This window comes from Grampus griseus (assembly GCF_964374135.1).
Source record: "Grampus griseus genome assembly, chromosome: 9".
NCBI lineage: Eukaryota > Metazoa > Chordata > Mammalia > Artiodactyla > Delphinidae > Grampus > Grampus griseus.
Window position 1 is genome coordinate 80,826,726 of NC_139003.1, and position 24,310 is coordinate 80,851,035.

At 35.0% G+C, this 24,310-nt stretch overlaps 1 protein-coding gene across 6 annotated transcripts in view; it reads left to right on the top strand.

Annotated features, from left to right (window-relative positions):
* CACNA2D1 (calcium voltage-gated channel auxiliary subunit alpha2delta 1) overlaps nucleotides 1–18,442 on the top strand; it is a 512,068-nt gene extending 493,626 nt beyond the window's left edge. For all 6 annotated transcript variants that reach the window (XM_082661685.1, XM_082661687.1, XM_082661688.1 and 3 more), the window contains one exon: nucleotides 14,388–18,442. In XM_082661685.1, the coding sequence (XP_082517811.1) occupies nucleotides 14,388–14,504 (117 nt within the window). In that variant the 3' untranslated portion in view covers nucleotides 14,505–18,442. The remainder of the gene's footprint in view (nucleotides 1–14,387) is intronic.
* The last annotated feature ends 5,868 nt before the right edge of the window (nucleotides 18,443–24,310 follow it).

A 24,310-nucleotide genomic window follows, 5' to 3' on the forward strand; every position in this document is an offset into this window, starting at 1 on the left:
ATTACTTTTTATATTGTTTGAAACCTGGCCAGGTTAATAACACAGGGTTAAGTTGGTATAATTTTACAAAGCATATTTAATGTATGTTATTTAAGATGACTACTACCTTTCCTATAGGTCAGCTGTCTTTCTCTCATAAACACTATTTGGACTTACTGTGTATAGAAGCAGCTTTATGCTTTTCAAATGATTTTAATTTTTAAGAAGCTTTACTCTCAAGCATAAAGCCCATATAAAAATTTCTCACCACTTATAAAAAGCTAAAATTTTAAAAATAATATTTCTCAGTTCTCCAATCTGTCATGTCTCTTTGCATGAAGTGGCTTGCAAACATAAAGCGTTATCATCTGGGGAACTGTTTATTCTAAAAACATGTCAGGTCATTTATCGATTAATGTGCATTTCTAGAGGTGGTTGTTTATTTAGAACAGATTTACCTAATATGTACTTATTTACTCAAATACACATAGCCACATTTGTTCCAAAAAAGAATAAGGCATTTCCATAGATGCATAACATGCAAGTAGATAATATAAAGTGGAGCAAAGAAGAAATAAAATCAGTGATGGGAATAAGGCTAAAAAAGCAAAATGTTTTAGCCAATAAATCCCAGTTATCTCTGTAAGGACTATTATTGATCATTCCTCTCTGAGGGGAAAAGTGATTCAAAGTTGCAGCTACTTGATTTTTTTTCATTTTACAGTGAGCCTTAAATGAAATCCAGATATGAGGACTTCTGTTGTTCTGTCTACTATATACCTTCAGGAACTTTGGCCACGTCAAGTCATTCCCCAAAGAGTGTTGTTTGTGGGCCCAAGGGTAGTATCACTCATTAGGGAAACTTCCCTCATCAATTATTTGTTACCAAAGACTGAGATTAAATTTACTCAGATGCACTTGAAAGATCATATAAAAACCATTACCCCCAGTATTTTCACCATAGGTAACTATCTTTTTGATCATGGCATAATGCAGATTTTACAAAGACAAAAATTTCCAATACTCAAGTTCCTATAAATTACACAGTGGAGTGTGTGTGAAAGTACAACTTTTGCTCAGTAGCTTAATGTGCTAATAATGTCTTGTGTTTTTTTGGCAGTGGAATATTTTGGTAATGCTTATTTGCAATGGTCACTGTGAATCTGCTCTGGATGGAGGCTCACATAAACTGCTAACTGCCAGCAAATTGCATGAAATCTCATCTTGTATGTCTTCTGTGTTTTCCTTCCTTTTCCTGTACTTGCTACTTTGCCCGTTATTAATAGGATCAACTTATATGCACAACGAGTCGTGCCTGTACCATGATGTCAGCTCCTATCTTCATTTTACTGCAAGTTTTCATGTGGTGTGGATGGTCAGTCACTTTCTCTAATTTTTCTTTGTTTTTGCGTTTGGCTTGAAATTTTAAAAAGTAATCCATATCCCTAAATCCACTATAATAAATGTCCTGAAACCAGGTTATTAAAATGCCAGTAGTAATGTTGTTTTGAGAATAGCAGCTTTCAAGTGTTACAGAAGTTTCTAATCCTGAACAGAGCATATCAGTTTCCTATATTTATTTAAAAATCAGTAATTTCTCATAAGCTTTTGTATAAAGATTAAGTCAGTGTGGAGAAAAAAAATTTTATATGCTTCACAATGTCTTACTTCTTACTTAAAAGAAATACCCTAAGGACAGTTATTAGAGTTGGTCATCAATTTGTTTCAGAAGATGCTAACATAAAATTAATGATCTGTTTCAATTTTATTAAGCATTATTCGGTACCTTCTAAGGTCATTATCTAATTTTTCTTTTCCTTTCTAAACAGATATGGTTTAAACAGCGTTTTTAGATTTTTTAGACATTGATATTCTTAGTGAAGTGCTTTAGTATAACTTACATTATCTAGGTGAAGATTATCATTATTTGTTACTCTTTGACAAATTTCTGAATTACATACTCAGTACGACTGAATAGATATTTTAGGGCCTGAGTTTACATTCAGGGTTCCATTTACAGTTTTGCAGTTTCTTTTTTATGGTCTGGAATCATGATTGTTGTAACTAGACCACTTTTGTTGTATTCCTTCTTCATTGCTGTCCAGGTATTCATTGGTTAGGAAACCACTAGATGGAGATGTGGCCATTACTATAAGTGCAGTGAGCTCATCAGAGGAGGGGAAAGTGGAGAAGCAGAGGGAGTGTCAGAAAAAACTAAATTTGTTCTGGGATAGTAAAATAATGGTTTTGAAGATTTAAGTGGTAAAGAAAAACAAAGCTAAAGTTTATCAAAGAAGAAAGTAAAGCAAGCCAATAACATGTACTATTGAGGAAGTTCATTATCTTATGCAACCATAACTGATAAATGCACGTTACTGGGTACATGAAAAATGAATATGCAGAATAAATGTGTGTATAGGTATGTATACACATACGTACATTAAACCTACCTCATGAATTAATGTGGTAAGTGTGTTAAGGTTCTCTGTAGGAAACTATTTGTTAGGGCTCTTATTCCGATTAAAAGAGTTACGTGTAGTATCTACCTGCCTAAATAATTTTAAATATGCATTTTCTTTGAAGCTGCTGTGGGTGACGTAAGTATAGACCTATCTAAATTCAAAAGTTAGCTATTATTTGGTGGATGTTCTTACCAGTGATTTGAACTCTTACTGTTTGCAAATAGTCACCCCAGGTTCTGGTTGGGGAAAGAAAGGGAGGAGAGTAAGGGTTTAGTAATACTTGTCTAAGAGAAAAATGAAGAGGATTTTACTCACTAGCATACCTGGTTTTAAAAAGTAAGCCTTGGGGTGAAATCATGACTATAACTATGGTTTAGACATCTTTTTCTTTTAATTAGTAATGGGAAAGAAAAAAAGAATGAGGGATTCTTAGTTGATATCTTTACTAAGAGTATTTTGAAAGAGATCCCTGGAAGGAAATTAAATAAAATTACTCATATTTTAGAATTACTCATTTAAAATTATTTAATTTTAAAATTAAATTTTTGCATTACTCGTATTTTAAAACGTATGTATATAATGTTGGCACTGTATCCCTTTACTATTTTAAGCTGAAACCAGCTACCAGTCTGTTATTATTATCTACTACAATAATCTTTAAAAATCAGAGTGAGTTTTCTGGTCGTGGTGTTAGTGGGATTTTGGTCTCATTCTTTAAGATAGAAAAAAATGCCTCCCACATCTATGCATTTGTGATTTAGAATGTTTTTAGAATGCATCTCATAATTTACTTCCATATAATAATTACAAGTCTTGGTAGATGTGGTTGCCCATGCAAAACACATGAGAAAACATGATCAGGAAACTGAAGGGACAGATTTTTCAGTGTGAATCTACATGCAGACTCCAGGGACTCCAAATAAGTTATCTGAACTACCACCTCCCAGACTGAAACAGACATATCTCATCATCACACAGAGGAAATGAACCCACACACACACAAAAAAACCCACTAGAAATATAAAAATAAAAACAATGGAAGCAGAGCCAGAGAGAATATTTTTCTTTCCATAACATTTCTAGAACATAAGGATGTATTTGACGTTAATACATCAGTGGGTCTTGTATGTGTGCTAATTTTCCATTCCATCAAATTAATACTTAACTAGAACTGGGGAGCTCTCCTGGTGAAGTGACAATTAAGCCTTTAAGTTAGTATTTTACGTTTACACTGTTTCTAACCCATCAATATATGTAGTGCTTCATTGGAGTACACACTACTCATTTATCGAGTACTTACAGTACACCTACTATGTATCAGGCCATTCTTCTATGCATGAGATATTTAAGATGCATTTATACTAAAATATAATTTTTTATCTCAAGTTCATATGTAACTCAGCACCCTGTTTTTTTTACCTGGTTAAGCTACTTAAAGGGAAAGGTATTTGAACAAAGAGAAGAGGAAGTGCAGAAGTCCTGAGATAGATAGTAATACCTTGACCTGTTGCAGAGAAAGTTAGTGTTATCGGAGCAGTGTGAGTGGTTAGGATGAAAATGGAGAAGCAGGTAGGCTGCAGACCACCTAAGGCTTTTTAGGCCTTCATAAGAAATTTGGATTTTGTTATGAGAAATTTCAAGAAGAGCATGAAAGGATTTGATTTACAGTTTTAAGAAGACTGCTTTTTGGAGAAAAAGTTGTTAAAGGGCAAGAGTAGAAGCAGAGAGAGAGGTGAGGCAGCTTTTGCAGGAGTGTAGGCAAGAAGTAATGGTAATTTGGACATGATATGGTAAGTAGTAAGTTTGGGGCTATATTTTGGAGCTAGAGTTAAGAGGACAAGCTGATAGATTAGATTTGAGGGAAAAAAGGAGGAATCACAGATGACTTGTTGTCTTTGACCTGATCCATTACTCCTAGAAGTGTCATTCAGAAAAATAATATTTGGGGACAAGTTTGAGATCTTTCTTTCTGCGGATCAGAAGGAGAGGTGATCAATGAAAGTGGAGGTCAGCGGAACTTTCAGGGCTGAAGATATAAAAGTGTGAGTTATTGAGGTTCTGGTCCAAGATGGCAACATAGGTTGCCTAAAGCTCACCTGAACCCACAGACCTACCAAATCTACACCTATAAACAGAGCAATTCCCTCCGAAAGACATCTAGAAAGTATATAAATCTAGAAAGTAGATGAGCAACCCCTATGCACTAGGCAAACGTAATATACATCCAAATGGGTAGGAAAGGCTGAGGAACTTTATCTCCATAAACCCCACACTGAGCACAGCAGCATAAAATTAGAAGGGAACTCACAACACCCAGCTTCTCCCTGAGCAGTGAAGGGTTTAGATTGAACATCTGTCACCCCAAGACTCTCATGGGGGGGTGGGCCCCCAAAACTCCTAGCTCTGAATGCCTAATGGCGCTTGTGTCCATGAGACCCACAGGACTATAGCCAACAAAGAAACAATTCTTAACAGATTCGCAAGGACTCACCATGGCTATCCTTCCAAAGCTCAGAGAAACAGGAGCCGAGAGAAATGCACTTCTCCCAGTCATTTCCTCACAGAGGTTATTTGCATACTTTAAAGGTTATTGCCTGCAAGTAAGGCTTCTAATTTAGCTCAGCTTTGGGGGCTTACTGCAAGACTCCCTGGAGACAGGGGAAGGGGTAGCCTATGCCTACTGACCCTCTGTCCCACTCCAGGTCAGTGGTGCCTTCCTAAAAGAAGCTTGTGAACCCACCTGGCATCCTGGCCTTTGAGGTGGCTGCCCAAAGGACACACCCCTTTATCACTTGGCTCTGGTAACCAGCAGGGCTGGCATTCACAAGCACCAAAGGATCCTGGACCATAGCAAACAAATAGTTCTCAACTGGCTATTCCCTCAATTCAGGACAGAGGGAGTGGGGAGACATGCCCGTCTCTCAGCCTTGCCCTGAAAGAGGTCTTTTGGTATGCTTTGAAAGCTGCTGCCTGAGAATCCGGCCTCCAATCAGCCTGTACCTGATGCTGACTGAAGTCTTCCCCACTGAGACACTGACAGATGTTAGCACGTCCTCAACTATGGGGATCCAAGAAGAAAAAGCCAATTAAAGACGGGGAGAGGTGGTTCTTTTATCTAATGCAGAAAAACCAACACAGAGAGTCAAGGAAAATGAAGACAGAAAAATATGTTTTAAAAGAAAAAGATAAAACTCCACAAACAGGCCTTAATAAAACAGAGAAGAGTGACTGACATGAGAAAGAGTTCAAAATTTGGTCATAAAGATGGTCACCATGTCAGGACAAGAATGCGTGAACTGAGAATTTGAACAAAGAAAACACAAGAAAGTACCAAACAGAAGGCACAGAGCCAAAGAATACAATACAATAACTATATTGAAAAACTCAGTAGTGAGGAGTTCAAATAGCAGACCGGATGAAGTGGAAGAAAGTATCAGTAAACTCACAAACAGGGCAGTGATTCATCCCATCAAGGAGCAAAAAGAAAAAAGAATTTAAAAACAGAGTGAAGATAGCTAAAGGGACTTATGAGACAACATCAAGCAGACCGAAATTCACGTTATAGTGTCCCAGAAGAAGAAAAGCAGACAAGGGCAGAAAACTTTTTGAAGAAATAATGAGTGAAAACTTTCCTAACCTAGGAAAAGAAACAGATGCCCAAATCCAGGAAGCCCAGAGAGTTACAAGTAAGAGTTATCCAAATACATCCAAACCAAGTGAGGAAGAGGTAATACCTCCAAACTCATAGTGAGGGAAGAAGTAAAACTGTCACTATTTGCACATGATATGATTCTGTATATAAAAAACTCCAGTAAAAAACTGTTGGCACTAATCAACAATTTGACTAAATTTTAGGATATAAAATCAACATACAAAAATCAGTTGGCATTTCTATACACTAGGATGAAATGTCTGAAAAATAAAACTGTCACACTCACAATAACATCAAAAACAATGAAATACCCAGAAATTACTTTAACCAAGGAAGTGAAAGTTCTGTACAATCAAAACTACATGACTTTCCTAAAAGAAATCGAAGTTGACACAAATGGAAAGACATCCATGCTGATGGACCATAAGAACTGACAGTTAAAATGTCTGTACTACTCGAAGTCACCTTAGATTCAACACAATCCCCATCAAAAAACCAATGGCATTCTTCACAGAGATAGAAAAAAAAAAAATCCTAAAATTTATATGAAGTGACAAAGTCTGCAAAATAGTCAAAGCATTGCTCAGGAAAAAGAACAAAGCCAGAGGTATCGAACGTCCTGTTTTCAGACTATACTACAAAGCTACAGTAATTTTTAAAATAGGGTAGGATACTGGCATAATAGACACAGACTAACAGAACAGAAGAGAGCCCAGAATTAAACCCCTGCATACACAGTCAACTAATATTTGATAGTGGAGCCAAGGATACCCAATGGGGAAATGATAGTCTCTTCAACAAATGGTAATGGGGAAATTGGATAAACACATGCAGAACAATGAAATTGGACCCCTATCTTACCGCTCACAAAAAATTAACTCAAAATGGATCACAGATTTAACACAAGTCCTAATAACTATAAAACTTAGTAGAAACAGAGAGGAGGCTCCTCAACAGTGGTATTGAGAGTGATTTTGGGATATAACACCAAAAGCACAAACAATAAAAGCAAAAATCAGCAAATGGAACTACATCAAACTTGAACACTTGTGCACAGCAAAAGAAACAATTAACCAAATGAAAATGCATCCTACAGAATGCAAGAAAAATTTTGCAAACCATGTATCAGATAAGGGGTTAGTATCCAAAATATATTTAAAAACTCATAAAACTCAAAGAAAAAGAAACAACAAATAATCCAACTAAAAAAAGGGCAGAAAAACTAGACATTTTTCCAAAGAAGACATCCAAATGGCCAAGAGGCACATGAAAAGATTCTCAATATCACTAATCATCAGGGAAACACAAAACTACAGTGAGCTATCACCTCACACCTGTTAGAATGGATGTCATCAAGAAGACGAGACAACAGGTGCTGGGGAGATGTGAATAAAAGGGAACCTTTATACACTGTTGGTGGGAATGTAGATTACTGCAACCATTATGGAGGTTTCTCAAATAATTAAAAATCTACCACATGATCCATCAATTCTACTGGGTATATGTGCAAAGGAAATGAAAACAGGATTTTGAAGAGATATCTGTACTCCCACATTCACTGCAGCGTTATTCACACCAGCCAAGATATGGAGACAACCTAAATGGCCATCAACCAATGGATAAAATAAGAAGTGGGATTTATACTTACACAATATAATATTTTTCAGCCATGAGAAAGGAAGACAGCCTGCCATTTGCAACAACATGGATGGACCTTGGGCACATTATGCTAAGTGAGAAAGACAAGTACTGTGTGTAGACTCTAAAAAGCCAAACTCATAAAAACAGAAATAAATGGTGGTTACCATGGAATGGGGGTTAGGGGATAAGACAGATGTTGTTCAACGGCACAGTCTTACAACAAGCAGCAAGTAAGCCCTAGAGAGCTAATGCACAGTACAGTGAATATAGAAAATGATTATATTCATCAAATATGCTAAGAGATTAAAAATGAATTATTACAACTACTAAAAGGACAACTATGTAATGTGATAGAGCTGCTAATTATCACTTTAATGGCAATCATATTACAATACATAAATTATCATATTAACATGTATACCTTAAATTTACACAGTTATATTTCAAATATATTTCAATTAAAGTAAAAAGAGACCCATAAAAGACATATTTTAATTAAGTTATCACAAGTAAATCTGTGACAAAGGAGGCAAGAATATACAGTGGAGAAAAGACAGTCTCTTGAATAAGTGATGCTGGGAACACTGGACAGCTACATGTAAAAGAATGAAACTGGAACATTCTCTAACACCATACACAAAAATAAACTCCAAATGGATTAAAGACCTAAATATAAGGCTGGATACTATAAACCTCTTAGAGGAAACAGAGGCAGGACACTCTTTGACATAAATCACAGCAAGATATTTTGGATCCACCTCGTAGAGTAATGAAAATAAAAACAAACAAATGGGACCTAATTAAACTCCAAAGCTTTTGCACAGCAAAATAAACCATAAACAAAACGAAGACAACCCACACAATGGGAGAACAGATTTGCAAACAAAGTGACAGACAAGGGATTAATCTCCAAAAGAGATAAACAGCTCATGCAGCTCGATATCAAAAAAAAACCAAACAACCCAATCAAAAAATGAGAACATCTAAAAAGACATTTCTCCAAAGAAGACATACAGATGATATGTGGAATCTAAAAAAAAATGGTACAAATGAACCTGTTTACAAAATAGAAATAGAGTCACAGATATAGAAAACAAATGTAAGGTTACCGTGGGATATGGGGGGGGCCAGGAGGGATAAATTTGGAGATTACTAACAAGAACCTACTGTATAGCACAGGGAACTCTACTCAATACTCTAATGACTTATATGGGAATAGAATCTACAAAAGAGTGGATATATGTATACGTATAACTGATTCACTGTGCTGTACAGCAGAAACTAACACAACATTGTAAATCAACTATACTCCAATAAAAATTAATTAAAAATAAATAAGACATACAAATGGCCAAAAAGTACATGAAGAGGTGCTTAACATCACTGATTATTAGAGAAATGCAAATCAAAACTACAATGAGGTATCACCTCACACCAGTCAGAATGGCGATCATCAAAAAGTCTACAAACAATAAATGCTGGAGAGGATGCGGAGAAAAGGAAACCCTCCTACACTGTTAGTGGGAATGTAAATTGGTACAACCTTTATGGAGAACAGTCTGGTTGTTCCTTAAAAAACTAAAAATAGAGCTACCATATGATCCAGCAATCCCACTCCTGGACATATACCTGGAGAAAACCATACTTTGAAAATATACATGAACCCCAATGCTCATAGCAGCATTATTTACGATAACCAGGATATGGAAGCAACCTAAATGTCCATCAACAGAGGAGTGGGTACAGAAGATGTGGCACATATATACAGCCATAAGAAAGAACCAAATAATGCCATGTGCAGCAACATGGATGGACCTAGAGATTATCATACTAAATGAAATAAGACAATGACAAATATCATACGATATCACTTATATGTGGAATTTTTAAAAAATGGTACAAATGAACTTATTTACAAAACAGAAACAGACTCACAGACTTCAAAAAGAAACTTATGGTTACCAAAGGGGAAACGTTGGGGGAGGTATAAATGAGGAGGTTGGGATCAACACATACACACTGATCTATATGTAAAATAGATAATCAAAAAGGACCTACTGTAAAGCACAGGGAACTCCACTCAACACTCCGTAATAACCTATATAAGAAAAGAATCTGAAAAAAGAGTAGATATATGTCTATGTGAAACAATCATATCGCTGTACACCTGAAATTAACACAACATTTTATATCAACTATATTCTAATATAAAAAAAATTTTTTTAAAGTAAATGACAAGGAGAGAATCTTAAAAGCAGCAAGGAAAACAACTTGTAACATACAAGGAAACCTCTAAGGCTACCAGGATCTTTCCACCAGAATATGCAGGCCTGCAGGGAGTGGCATGATATATTCAAAGTACTGAAAGAAGAAAACCTGCCAACCAAAAATACTCTACCTAGCAAAACTGTCCTTCCACTTTGAAGGTGAAGAGAGTTGTAGACAAGCAAAAGCTAAAGGAGTTCATCACCACTAGACTGGCCTTACAAGAAATGTTAAAGGTGTTCCTTTAAGCTGAAACAAAACAGCACTAATTAGTAACAGGAAAACATATGAAAGTATAAATCTCACTGGTAAAGACCAATATATAGTTAAATTCAGAATAATCTAATATTGTAATGATAGTGGGTTAATCACATATATCTAGTATGAATGTTAAAAGACAAATATAGTAAAAATAACTATCATACAATAAGTAATGGATACACAGACTAAAGATATGTAAATTTTGAAATAAAAAAGCATGGAGGAGGAAGTAAAGTGTAGGGTTTTAGAATGCATTTGAACTTAAGTTGTTATCAACTTATTATGAGGCTTATCAACTTATTTATAACACTAAATATTATGAGGCTTACATAAAATGTTATATTTATAACAGTTGTTATAATAACCACAAAGCAAAAACCTATGGTAGATACACAAAAGATAAAGAGAACGGAATCTACGCATGCCACTATAGAAAATGATCAACTCACAAATGAAGAGAGCAGTAAGAGAAAAAGAACAAAGGAATTTCAAAATAGCTCAAAAACAATTTAACAAAATTGTAGTAATAATAATTACCATCTATCAACAATTACTTTAAATGTTAAATGGACTAAATTCTCCAATCAAATGACATAGAGTAGCAGAATCTATTAAAAAAACAGGAGATGATTTTATGCTGTGTATTAGAGTCAACTAATTTCAACTTTAAAGACATACACAGACTGAAATGGAAAAAGATATTCCATGCAAATGGAAACCAAAAGAAAGCTGGGGGGGGTATACATAGGCAAAATAGACTTAAAAGTTGTAATGAGACAGTCAAGGTCATTACATAATGATAAAGTGGTCAATCCAACAAGAGGATATAAACATTTGTAAATATGCACCCAACATAGGAGCACCTAAATATATAAAGTAAAAATTAACAGACTTAAAGGGAGAAATAGCAAGACAATGTAAAAATTGCCAAAAAATTCGACAACCTAGAAATGGGTAAATTCCTAGAAACATACAACCTATCAAGACTGAATCATGAAAAAATAGAAATAGAAAATCTGAACAGACCAGTTACTAGTAAGAAGATTGCATCAGTTATCAAAAACCTCCCAAGAAACAAAGTCCACGATCAGATGGCTTCACTGGTGAATTCTACCGAACATTCAAAGAACAATTAATACCTGTCCTTCCAAACTCTTCCAAAAAATTAAAGAGGAATGAACACTTCCTGATTCACTTTTACAATGCCAGCCTTATTACCATGGTACCAAAACCAGACAAGGATACTACAAGAAAATTTTAGGCCAATATCCTTGATGAAAATAGATGAAAAATTCCTCAACAGTATATTATCAAGGTTAATTCAACAACACATTAAAAGGGTCATACACCGTGATCAAGTGAGATTTATTCCAGGAATGCAAGGATTGTTCAAAATCCACAAATCAATTGATGTGATACATACATTAACAAAATGAAGGCTAAAAATCATATGATCATCTTAATAGATGCAGGAAAAGCATTTACAAGATACAAAACTAATATACAAATATCATTTGCATTTCTATACCATAATAATGAACTATCGGAAAGAGAAATTAAGAAAGTAAATAATTCCACTTGTATTTGCATCAAAATGAATAAAATACCTAAGAATAAAGGTAACCAAAAAGGTGAAAGACCTATACACTGAAAACTATAAGACATTAATGAAAGAAACTGAAGACAACACAACTAAATGGAAGAATATTCAGGGCTCATAGAGTAGAAGAATTGTTAAAATGTCCATACCACCCAAAATAATCTACAGATTGCATGCAATCCCCATCAAAATTTCAATGGCAATTTTCACAGAATTAGAACAATCCTAAAATACATATATGAAACCACAAAAGACCCAAATATCCAACACAATCTTGAGAAGGAAAAACAAAGTCGGATGCATGATACATCCTGATTTGAAACTAGATTAAACAACTACAGTAATCAAAACAGTATGGCACTGGCATAAAAAAAGACACGGACCAATGGAACAGACTAGAGAACCCAGAAATAACCCATGCATATATGGTCAATTAATTTATGAAAAAGGAGCCAAGAATATACATTGGGGAAAAGAAAGTCTCATCAATAAAGAGTGCTAGAAAAACTGAACAGCCATATGCAGAAGAATGAAACTGGACCACTGTCTTACACCATACACAAAAATCAACTCAAAATGGTTTAATGACTTGAAGACCTGAAACCATAAAACTCCTAGAAGAAAATATAGGGAGTAAGCTCCTTGGCATTGGTGTTGGTAATGACTTTTTGGACTTGTCACCATAAGAAAGCAAAGGCAACAAAAACAAGAATGAAAAAGTGGGACTACATCAAACTTAAAAGCTTCTGCACAGCAAAGGAAACCAACAGAATTAAAAGACAGCCCATAGAATGGGAGGGAATGTTTGCAAATCATGTATGTGATAAGGAGCCAGTATCCAAAATATATGAAGAACTCATATAATTCGAGATCAAAAAACTAATCTGATTTTAAAATAAGCAAAGGATCTCAATATGCATTTTTACAAAGAAGATATACAGATGGCCAACAGGTATGTGAAAAAATACTCATCAGTACACATCAGAGAAATATAAGTCAAAACTACAATGAGTTATCACCTCACACCTGTTAGAATGACTATTATCACAAAGACAAGAAATAACAAATGCTGTCAAGGATGTGGATAAAACGGAATCCTTACACTTAGTTGGTGGGAGTGTAAATTGGTGCAGTCACTGTGGAAAACAATATTGAGGTTCCTCAAAAAATTAAAAATAGAATTACTATATAATCCAGCAATCCCACTTCTGGGATTTGAAAAATAAAATTTTCCTTAATAGATTTTTTTCCTCAGAATTCTCTTTAGCAGACTTCTGCTGCCTTAGAATACAATTCAAGAAGAAAATGTTATTTACTTGGTGGCAGGCACTGTATTAAACCCTAATGAGCAAAAAGAGCCAATGTTTTAGTCTCTGGGAGCTCAGAGTCTTTGTAAAATTATTCAGACTAGAAAATTTATTTTCTTACATAACCTATTATTTTGATTATTGGAAGATGAACCTTGGATTAGTGAATTCTTGAAAGATGTTTAGGAAAATAATTAGAAGGGAGGTTTTCTTGTTTTTTTTTAATTGAAGTATAGTTGACCTATAATATTATTTAAGTTACAGGTGTAAAACACAGTGATTCACAATTTTGAAAGGTTTTATTCCATTTATAGTTATAAAATGTTGCTATATACCATGTTGTACAAGATATCCTTTTAGCTTATTTTATACCTAATAGTTTGTACCTCTTAAGATAGGAAGTTTTTTTAATGAAATTCAGTATATTTAAAGGAATCAGAGGATGCAGAAAATGTTACAGAATACAGAACCTAGGAATAAAAGGTAAAGAATAATTTTGTGTTAGCAAGGAATCTAATGATCTGCCACTAGACGGGGGGGATCCAAATGAGCAAATATGTAGCTTGTATTTCATGGTTCTCTAAACAGGATAAACCTCTCCTGCTAGCTTAGCTCTTTATTTTGGATATAGGTTTTCAGAGTGTCCTTTCTTTTAGGGTTCAACTACATTATTCTTCATTTTAATTCTTGATGAAGGTCCAGATGCTACATGTGCAGCATGATATATTCACGTTTGAAATTGGATATAAGGGATAGGGAAAATAGAAGTTCATTTCTCAAATTTATTTATTTTACCAATCTCAGACTTTGCCTTATTGAGCATAATTGCTAAATATCATAATTCTTGGGAATTATAAAATAGACTATGAAATTTTATTTTTATATCTTGTACTTATAAATATAGAAGGATATTTAATACTGTGAAAGTAAGGTTTTTCAATTTAGAAATTGGAATATCACTCAGAACAGCATACAGTATTTCCTTTCATAATCATCAGAATCTACAACTAAAAATGTAAAGCATTCTTCAAACGGTACTAGGAAAACGGCTTTATCTAAACTTGTTGAACAGTAAAATCTAGGACAGTGTAAATTATCTGGATTCAAATTAAAGCGGCTTTATAAGGTGAGTTCAGAAGTGGACTAAACACGGCGTGCTCTGGGAGATGTCTTACCAAATATTTTTCAGGAGTTTTCTGTTTTCCTTTTCTTTCCAACAGGAGGATTATACCGACTGCGGGGGTGTTTCTGGGTTAAGTCCCTCCCTGTGGTCCATCATCGGAATCCAGTGTGTACTACTTTGGCTTTTATCTGGCAGCAGACACTACCAGTTATGACCTTCTAAAACCAAATCTGCATATTAAACTCCAGGCCCTGCCAAAACATGAGCCCTCCATTGCATTAAAAGAGGGTCAACTGTGGAATCAGCAGACCACTAGCTCAGACCATCCCGTGGCATCACTCTAAGACACAGACTCTGAAGGCACCCGCTGGCTGCATGTCAGGGTGTCAGATCCTTAAGCGTGAACCCTGCATCATCTATATATAACATCAAAGCAAAATACTATACATGCTCTCTATTGGAAAATTTGAGAATTTGTTGTTGCATTGTTGGTGATTACATGTAAAAGGGCTCCCCACACAGTTGTTTATGAATCATACAAATTATCTTAATTTTGACCTGGAATTCTGACTTGCTGCAATCCTTGTTCTTTTACCAAGAAAATCTCTAGGGGAAAAGAAAGTTATTTTTTCCTTATTCTTCTGTTCAAAATTATTTGCTGCTTTGAGTAATTATTATTGAACGTATACATAGAGAGAGAGAGAGGGAGAGAGATAATTAACATTGGTGTAATCTGTCAAAATAGAAATTATGGCTTATTTTCTACGATAAAAATTGCCATGAATAAAATGCTTTATGAAGAATGGCTTCTCTGCCAGAAATATAACACAAATGATGACCAAGTTTTGGTGGGGTAATGAACTGGTTGTTTGAAAATAATTAAGAAATTAAAGGTGCTTGAGGGTAGAATTAATATGCGACATATTTCCTCATAAATGTGAGCCCTTAATAAACGCTTTGATGCAATTTTCTTTTTGTTCACAGTAAAGTTCTGTAGTGCTAGCCAGATATTTCAAAATGCTCTAAGGAAAGCTTGTTGGGGGGAGGGGAAATGTTTTTTCTTGTGATAAATGAACTTTGGTCACCAAGGGTATTTTGCATGATGCTGCTGCTATTTTAATTTTCGGTTTGTTTTTCTCTTACTGTAGAGTATAGTCCATTGAAAAGTTAACTGAGTGACATTATTGTTATGTAAGAATCTGAACCTTGCAATGTAATGCACTTAAGTCATCTTTTAAAATGTCGTTAAACTACTCTGAATATACTGTGCAGTGTAAATGCTGAATGATTGGATTAGGTAAATGGTGAAATGGGAATTAATGGATTTTATACGGATTCGTGCTTTTGCCTGAAAACCTATGTACAGATATTTTAAGTACATAAATCAGATTTGACACATTTATTTTTTGAAGAGTACATATATGTTCTCAATGAAGATTCACCCTAGGTTTCCTCTTTATTCGCTGGAATAGCAGCACCTACAATCCCAGATTTGCTGCTGCTGCTGCTTTTGTTCCCTCTGTTTTAAATGGTATGATCACTTGACCAAAATTTCCATGCAGTTTGATGAGGGTTTTACAATAATCTGAACAAAAAGGAAACCTTGAATCTATATGTATGCACACGAATACTTGATTGTGAATAATCAAAATTGTTTTTATATAGCCTCATTAGTGAAAATGGCTAGTGTAGTAAATTAGATATTTCATTATAGAGTAATATGGTAGCAGAATTTATTTATGCTTTTAAAGATTATTTTCAGGGGTAAACAGTATTTGAAGAAAGGGTAAAAACAATGAATGTGTAACTCTAACTATAGGGAATAATTCTGCTGGAAGTATGCAGATATTTTTAATGGTAAAATGCATTTGTTCTTTTTTCAAACATGCCAAATATTGGTGTGTGTCTATGCTGGAAATTTTCTTATATACCATTTTTAAGTAAAAATCTTATTAACATTATCCAGCATGCTTTAATATGCTTCATATATCAAAGATATAACCAATTCTTTAGCATAGTTTAAAAGGTCTATTTGTTTTGTTTTTAGCTTTGCATACATTTGTAATTTCCTCCACCACCAATATACCCTAGGTACCATTTGTGTACATTTCCTTATTTAAAATATTTTTTTATTTAAAAATGGGGGGAGGGGAAAATGGAATCACTTTGCCAACTATTGTTCTAAGAGTTGACATCAGTTACCATTTCTAATGCATTGTTGTGATTTTGTAGTCTCATTTGTAACTGGTACTGACGTTTTAGAAAACACCAAAGTGATTTAAAAAAATATGGAACTTCTCACTCTAGTAACAATATGTTTAAATCATGTTGTTTGTTAATTAAATATTTAAAACTTATTGTTAACTTTTGCTAGACTATTTTAAATCATGAAAGTGTTGGGAAGGGGATATCGAAATATACAGTTATGTTAGTTTGTGTATATAAACGATGCACATTTAAACAACTGAATTGCTTCCAGCATACAACAAACTACCTTAAAATTATCTTTAAAATCTATTAAATATATTTTCATGGCTAATGTCACTGAAATAATGTTTTCATCAACTACATTGTTGTTGTGTTAATCACAGTTAAACTTGGCATCTCTTGGCAGGGTCCTATTTGATTTCACTTGCCATCAAAATATATTTACATGCACGAGTCTTGCCGTGATCCTTTGTTTTCTGTTATAAAATAAACATATAACAACCACACATACGTTAATAAATTGGGTAAGAACGTTATTCTCGTGCCTAATACTAGTCTTCACGCATTTGGCGTAATTTTTTGAAAGACAGTAACACTCGTCCCATCCAATTGTTATCTTTAATTTAGGATTTTTCTGTGAGTTCTATTGTTGACAAGAACTTAAATTTCAGCCTGTTATAAATACCGATTTTCAAAGACTAAACAGTACAAGAGATCAAGAAAAAAGCTTTTAAACCCCTTTTGCTTACTTAATTTTTGCTATGCTCATGCAGCTTAATGTATTTTGTCACTAACAGAATCAGAAGTCTTGCATTGCTGTTGAATAACAGGAATGAACTTTGCATTAATGGTTTGTTTATATTTTTTCATTTGAACAACCAGCATTACTGCCAAACACCAATCGTGGTCCATATTTGTAACAGGTTTTTAACATGACATAGTTAGCAAGTTTGATTGAAGAGACTTTTAGGTCCTGGGCCTATAAGATTTTAGTATGATCTTTTTTCATGTTTCTAATGCTTGAGGCGTCATTGCTTAACTTGGGAAAAACAAGACAGTGTTGCTGCCATTTGTAAGTTTTCCTATAATATTCCTTTTATTAACTTTAAAACTGGCCTTACAGGGTTCAAATAGGCAGTATCCCTTTTAAGTGACCTTTGCAACCCAAGTGTTACTTGCTTATTTGATGCTCTCTTGTATTTTACATCTCATTTAAATCTTTCTCTCCACCAAAGCTTAAATTCTATGTCTTATTAAAACTCTGAACTATTCCATTAATCATGTTAGTTGACATTAAAGTGTCTAGAGGTACAGAGTCTGACCTAGTGTAACAAAATGGAGGTTGTGACTTTTTTTTTAAGCATAGCATAGAATGATGGTTTCACTTGCCCGCAGTTTCAAATATTTTACAATTATCTGGAATGTGTGTTGCTTTCCCATAGCAGAATGTTAGCATTGCTATTATTCCATGTACATTTCTGTAAAGAGCAAACCAGTAAAGCAAAAGTGTGAAGTTTCTTGATTTCTTGAAAAAATTCCAGAATTTCAAAGTCTTAGACAACCCTTACCAAGTTTCATCTACTTTATTTCTAGTTCACAAGGTTAACTCAAAGAAATTCCACTGAGACTAATGGGATACTGTCTTGAATAGATGCCAATTGGGTTTACAGTGTGACCTGACAAAGCTGTCTTTTTTGTTGTGCTGTATGTTGTTGGATCATACTATTAGGGATACTTTTATTGAAGTGCTGAGTGTGCATCCATGCAAAAGGCCAAGTGGCTTTGTGAACAAAAGATCTTTTCTCCCCTTTATTATGTTCTCTCGACACTTTTGTGGAAATTAGCCCGATAAAAACGTTTTGTAAAAATTTGTATATTACTGTTATAAAAATATTTATAATCCCAGAAAATGTTGTGTTAAATCCTGTGCAAAAACAGTATATTCAGAATAAAAGTTTATCATTTAAAGTCACCAGTTTTGATTATTTATTTAAAATCCAATTGAAAGAAACAGAGGTCTCTGTCATACATACAGTTTAAGAAAGCAGGCTTTCCAGGGCAGAGAATTCTAGATTGTGGAAGTAAAATTTGGGATTATGAAAGTTGCCTTTACAATTACAAACCTCAACTCACAAATGAAATTGCAACTCCTTGAGACTCTGACACTTCTCACACGTGCTTTTGCCATCAAAGCGTTTAGAAACTTATTAAAACAGAAAAATCTTTTTTCTAGGCAAAAATAATGTTTCCATGTTTCTTTAAGGACCTTGGGAAAATAGTTTGAAAGAAACAAGTTAGAATGTCTGAAACGTGCATATCTTTTATACATCTGACTAACAGTTAAATATCTCTCCTAGCTAGTTTATAGCAAACAGAAGCTAGGGCAGTGAATTACAGTATAAAGAGTTGTTTTTGTTTTTGTTTTTTTACACTGTTGTATGCCTTTTACCTTTAGACCAGCTTACCACCTGCCCCCCTATGTTCACCTAATAAGTAATGCGCCTGATGTTATGTGGAATCTAATATAATGTAAGCCTACTTCTCATTCTGGGGACTCCTATAAGCAAAAATACCTACACAGGGGAGGAATGTAGTATGTGGATACCAATGATGGTGATTACTGGAAAATCTGACCCTTAGTCTCTGATCAAGGCATTTTAACAGGAAACCCTACTTAAAAGGGTGAGGTGGATAACATTTGCTTTTTGAACATCTGGCTTCATTCTGTACCAATTTATCTCCTCAATCAATCCTCTTACTCCCCAGCTACCCTCATTTCCTCTATCAATCATCTTGATCCCATCCCCACCTCTTCCCTTGGGACCTTGCCTCATCAATTCTCCTTTCTCAAGCATTTTCAGTCTCCCCTTTGTACAGGCTTTCTTCCCTCTGCCTGCAAACACATTCAGAACACCTCTACTTAAAACAGACAGGAAAATCAAACATCCAGTGCAGCACATTCGCCCCATTACTTCCTAGAGTAATAAACCTAGAATTAAAAAAAAATTTTGAACATTCACAGACACATATTGACAGTCTCTTCTCTTTGCAGTATACTCAGCTAGGCCTTAGAATGTTAGATCTGAAAGGCATATTGCCTCTGACCTTTAGTTTTGGGTGACCACTGAAAATTTTTAGTTACTGGTATGAAGTTCTAATAAGTTTAAGGTCTTGGGCACTTCTTGATTCTCAAATTCATTATATCTTTAAGTCGGGTTATTATTCACAAAGCACCAACAGAATTTTCTATAAATTGGTGTATAATCGACAATGCTGCTTAATAGAATTTTTATTTAAATGGACTCTATTTTTTTTAATAAATGTATTTAAGAAATAAATTTAACATTACTGCATAATTGGAAAGCCAATATAATTTGCCATAATTAGTAATCATGTCACAGGTTCATATCTATTATAATGAACTTTTTAAAAATCAGCATATACCAGGGTCACTTGTGCTAGATTTAACCTAACACTTCTTCAACACATTTGTTGTAATGATAAATTAGGCAGTTTTCCTGTTTCTGCCACAAATGTCTTAAAGTTTAAATCTGGACTCAGCCATCTGACTATACAGTGTAATTATTAGGACATTAAAATATATTTACCAAAATGCATACTCATGAAGTTTTTTTCAAATTTTGAGTTTCTTAGGTGCATGGATTTATTTTTTCAAAATGCTTTATCATAATAATAATAGTTCTTGAGTATCTCAGGACCCTAACATGCCTTTAAAGGTTACTTGTGGGCTTCCCTGGTGGCACAGTGGTTGGGAATCCGTCTGCCGATGCAGGGGACACGGGTTCGTGCCCCGGTCCGGGAAGATCCCACATGCCGCGGAGCGGCTGGGCCCGTGAGCCATGGCTGCTGAGCCTGTGCGTCCAGAGCCTGTGCTCCGCAACGGGAGAGGCCACAACAGTGAGAGGCCCGCGTACCGCAAAAAAACAAAACAAAACAAAACAAAACAAAACAAAAAAAGGTTACTTGTAACATTTTCATTGATATAAGGACAGTGCATAACGGACCAAGATTGGAGTAGCATTGGCAATTTCCTATATTGAGAACGACTGCTCTTTTCCAGATAGTTTCTTTTCTTGTTTAGAATTGTTTAAGAAACAATGATCTATCTTTTGTGAAATTATGGGATAGTTGATGATAACTATTATAAATAGCGAAATTGTTAATAAACAGGTTACATGTCATATATGCATTCTAATCCCTCCTTTTTTAATTTCAAAATTATACTAAGCTGTAAAATTCCTACATCTGATAACTACTGACTTAGTCCTTATCATGAAGGCAGTGTAGCCAAGTAGTAACTGCAATCTGCTGTTTAGATTTGGATTCTGACTTTACCACTTACTAGCTTTGTAACCCTGTGCAAATTACATAATGTTTCCAAGCTTCAGCCTCCTCGTCCATAAAAGAGTAACTGCACAGTAGGGTTGTAATGATGACTCAGTGATATAATTAATGTATAGGGCGCAGTACTGTGTACGTTCTCAACAATGCTCTCCATTAGTATTATGAATTACTATCACAATCATCTTCCCAGTCATCATAATCCTCATTTTGGCCTAGAGCTTTTAAGATCCTAATTATCTGCATCATTTGTCATTTAAGACATTTACTAATTCTTTATACAAGTAAAGTGTTAGAAGTAGAGCCTTATACAAGATAAAAAGCAATTCCTTCCTTGATGGAACTAGGAATAGGAATAACCTAGACTGAGTGGCCAGAAAAGGCTGCCATGATTTTGAGTTGAGGGAAAGGGGTAGCAGTACTGTTTCAAATAGAGGAGGGTGTGTGAAAGCTGAGAGATGCATGCAAGAAACGAGGGAGCTGAATATGAGTTCAGTATGGCTTGAGGGGTGGGTGATAAGTAGGTAGAGATGACGTGGAAGATGAGGCTGAAGAGAAAAGCTCCAGAGCCTGGGGTCCTCTCTGGATGACATGGGGTGTTTAGGCAACTGGAAGCTGCTGAAGATTTTTAAGCAGAGAACAGTTTGATCGGATTCGCATTTCAGGAAAAACACTCTGGATGAAATGTGGGTTACTGGTAGAACACCTACAGGGAAGAAGACCAATTAAGAGGCTATTGTCAAGGTGAGAACTTTTTGTTGACTGGCATAGGAAGCTAGATAAAGAAGAGCAGACTGATTTTAGAAACACTTAGAAGGGAAAAAGGAGAGAACATCATGATTTCCTTGTGTACTAAAAAAGAAAGGACAAAATTTACAATTACTCCCAGGTTTCTGAAGTTTAATATTGTGCAGAGGGATGCAGTCCCCCAAGTTAGGCAACAGTGGAGGGTACTAGAAGCAGGGATTGGCGGGACAAGTCTGGAGGAGAACATGAGGGCTTACTCTTCAGAAATATTGTGAATGAGATTTTTGTGAGGTGCTGAGGATACAAAGATGATATACTCTCTCATGCTCTGGAATATATACTCCAGAATAATGATTCTCAACACTGACTCATTTAGAAACCCTTATTGGAGGTTTCATTAGTTTTGTTTTGTTTAAAATACTGACACTCAGGACCCACTCTAATTCAGAATCTCACCTGTTTCTAGCATACAGCAAGCATTACACTACCTGGGGGCATCTTAGATGACAGGTGTGACAGTTCTGGTATAGGTTTATTTCTGAATTAGACTTCTCAAAACCCAATTTAGATGCATGTTACTGGTTCAATTTTTTTTAATTAACCCCTTTTTTGAACATGTTTTATTGTAACATACACTATGATTCCAACTCAACTACAATTTTTCTGAAGGCTATACTTTTTAATGTTTTATTTTCTCTTCAAATCCAGATTCTATAGCTGTACACAGCTGATAACCAATAGTTTTCATTGATTGTGGTTGATAATCACAACCACTGTTAGGACAATTTCTACTACAGGAAATTCTATTCCTATTAGTCATATTGATGATATCAAATGTCTTACAGGGTTGAACCACAGATTTCTATAAATACTATCAGAGAACTTTGTCAATAGGTTCATTCTTACGGCAAATGATATGGCAAGTCAGAATAACAGGAAATAATATTACTTGACAATCTGGTTTCGATAGATATTGTATTTAATTAAGTAATGTTTTCCTTAATAAAATAAAAGGCTAACCAAAACTTTTTAAAACCCACTAAAAAGATTAGTGTTCAGATTGATTTCAGACTTCCCTGTCCATCTAATCCATACAACCTCAAATATCTGACTGAGGTAAGACCACTGAGTACATAATACAGATGCCAGGCTCTCCAGTCAGACCACCTGGGTCCACATCACAGCTCCCCAACTTGGGCACGTTATGTAACATCTCTAACCTTCTGTTCCTTGTCAGTCTTATTTATCCTATTGACTCCACCAATATTTGGATATAAAAATGATAATAGTCACAATCTAAGAGTTGTTCAGCCTCTGCTTCTTATCTCGGAAGTTCAATCATTCTGATGCTGATGATTTCAAGAGTGCCTAGAGAAACTTGGCATCAAGAGGATTTCTAACGTGTGAGGAACATTGCCAGAACTTCAAAGTTTTTACACTGTGGGACGCTATGGATACAATGATGAGAAATACAAGCAGCAAAACTGTAGAAGAACATGGGGAGAAAATTCATCCAAAAATTCACGTAAATAAACATTATTACTAACTGTAAAAAGTCACATTGTAATAAAAGATCTTGGTAATAAGAAACTGATGGTAAGCTGGAGAACAGGGCCAGGTGGAAACTGAGCTGGCTTTAGCGACACGGCTGGGAAGAAGGGAGGTGGAAGAGCCAAACTGTCCTGGGTGTCTTCATCCAAATATCAAAAACAACTAGACCAATATCCCAGATGACTATACATGCAAAAATTCCAACAAAATATTAGCAAACCAAATTTAAGAACACATTAAAATATTACATGCCATTACCAAGAGGGATGTTCTCTGGTATACAAGGATACTTCAACATACGTTAATCAATTAATGTAATACATCACATTAATAGAATGAAATTTAAAAATCGCATTATCATCCCAATAGATGTAGAAAGAAGTCATTTGACAGAAATACAACACCCTTTAATGGTACAAACACTTGACATATTGGTTGTAGAAGGAACACATACCTCAACATACTAAAGGCCATATGTGACAAACCCACAGCTAACATTATAGTTAAGGGAGAAAATTTGAAAGATTTTTCTCTAAGATCAGGAACGAGACAAGGATGCCCACTCTCACACTCCTATTCAACATAGTGCTAAAAGTCCTAGCTAGAGCAATTAGGCTAGACAAAGAAATAAAAGGGATCCAAATTGAAAAGGAAGAAGTAAAACTGTTACTATTTTCAGATGATATGATTTAGTACATAGAAAATCACAAAAATGGTATAGATTAACTTATTTGCAAAGCAGAAATAGAGACACAGATGTAGAGAACAAACATATGGATACCACGGGCGGAGGACGAGTGGGATGGATTGGGAGATTGGGACTGACGTATATACACTGCTATGTATAAAAGAGATAACTAATGAGAACAGACTGTATAGCACAGGGAACTCTACTCAACACTCTGTGCTGACCTAAATGGTAAGGAAATCCAAAGAAGAGTGGATCTATGTATACGTGTGGCTGATTCACTTTGCTGTACAACAGAAACTAACACAACATTGTAGAGCAACTATACTCCAATAAAAAATAAATAAAAAAACTCCACCAAAAAACTGTTGGAACTAATCAATGATTCCAGTAAACTTGCAGGATATAAAATCAACGTACAAAAATCAGTTGCATTTCTATCCATTAAAGATGAAACATAAGAA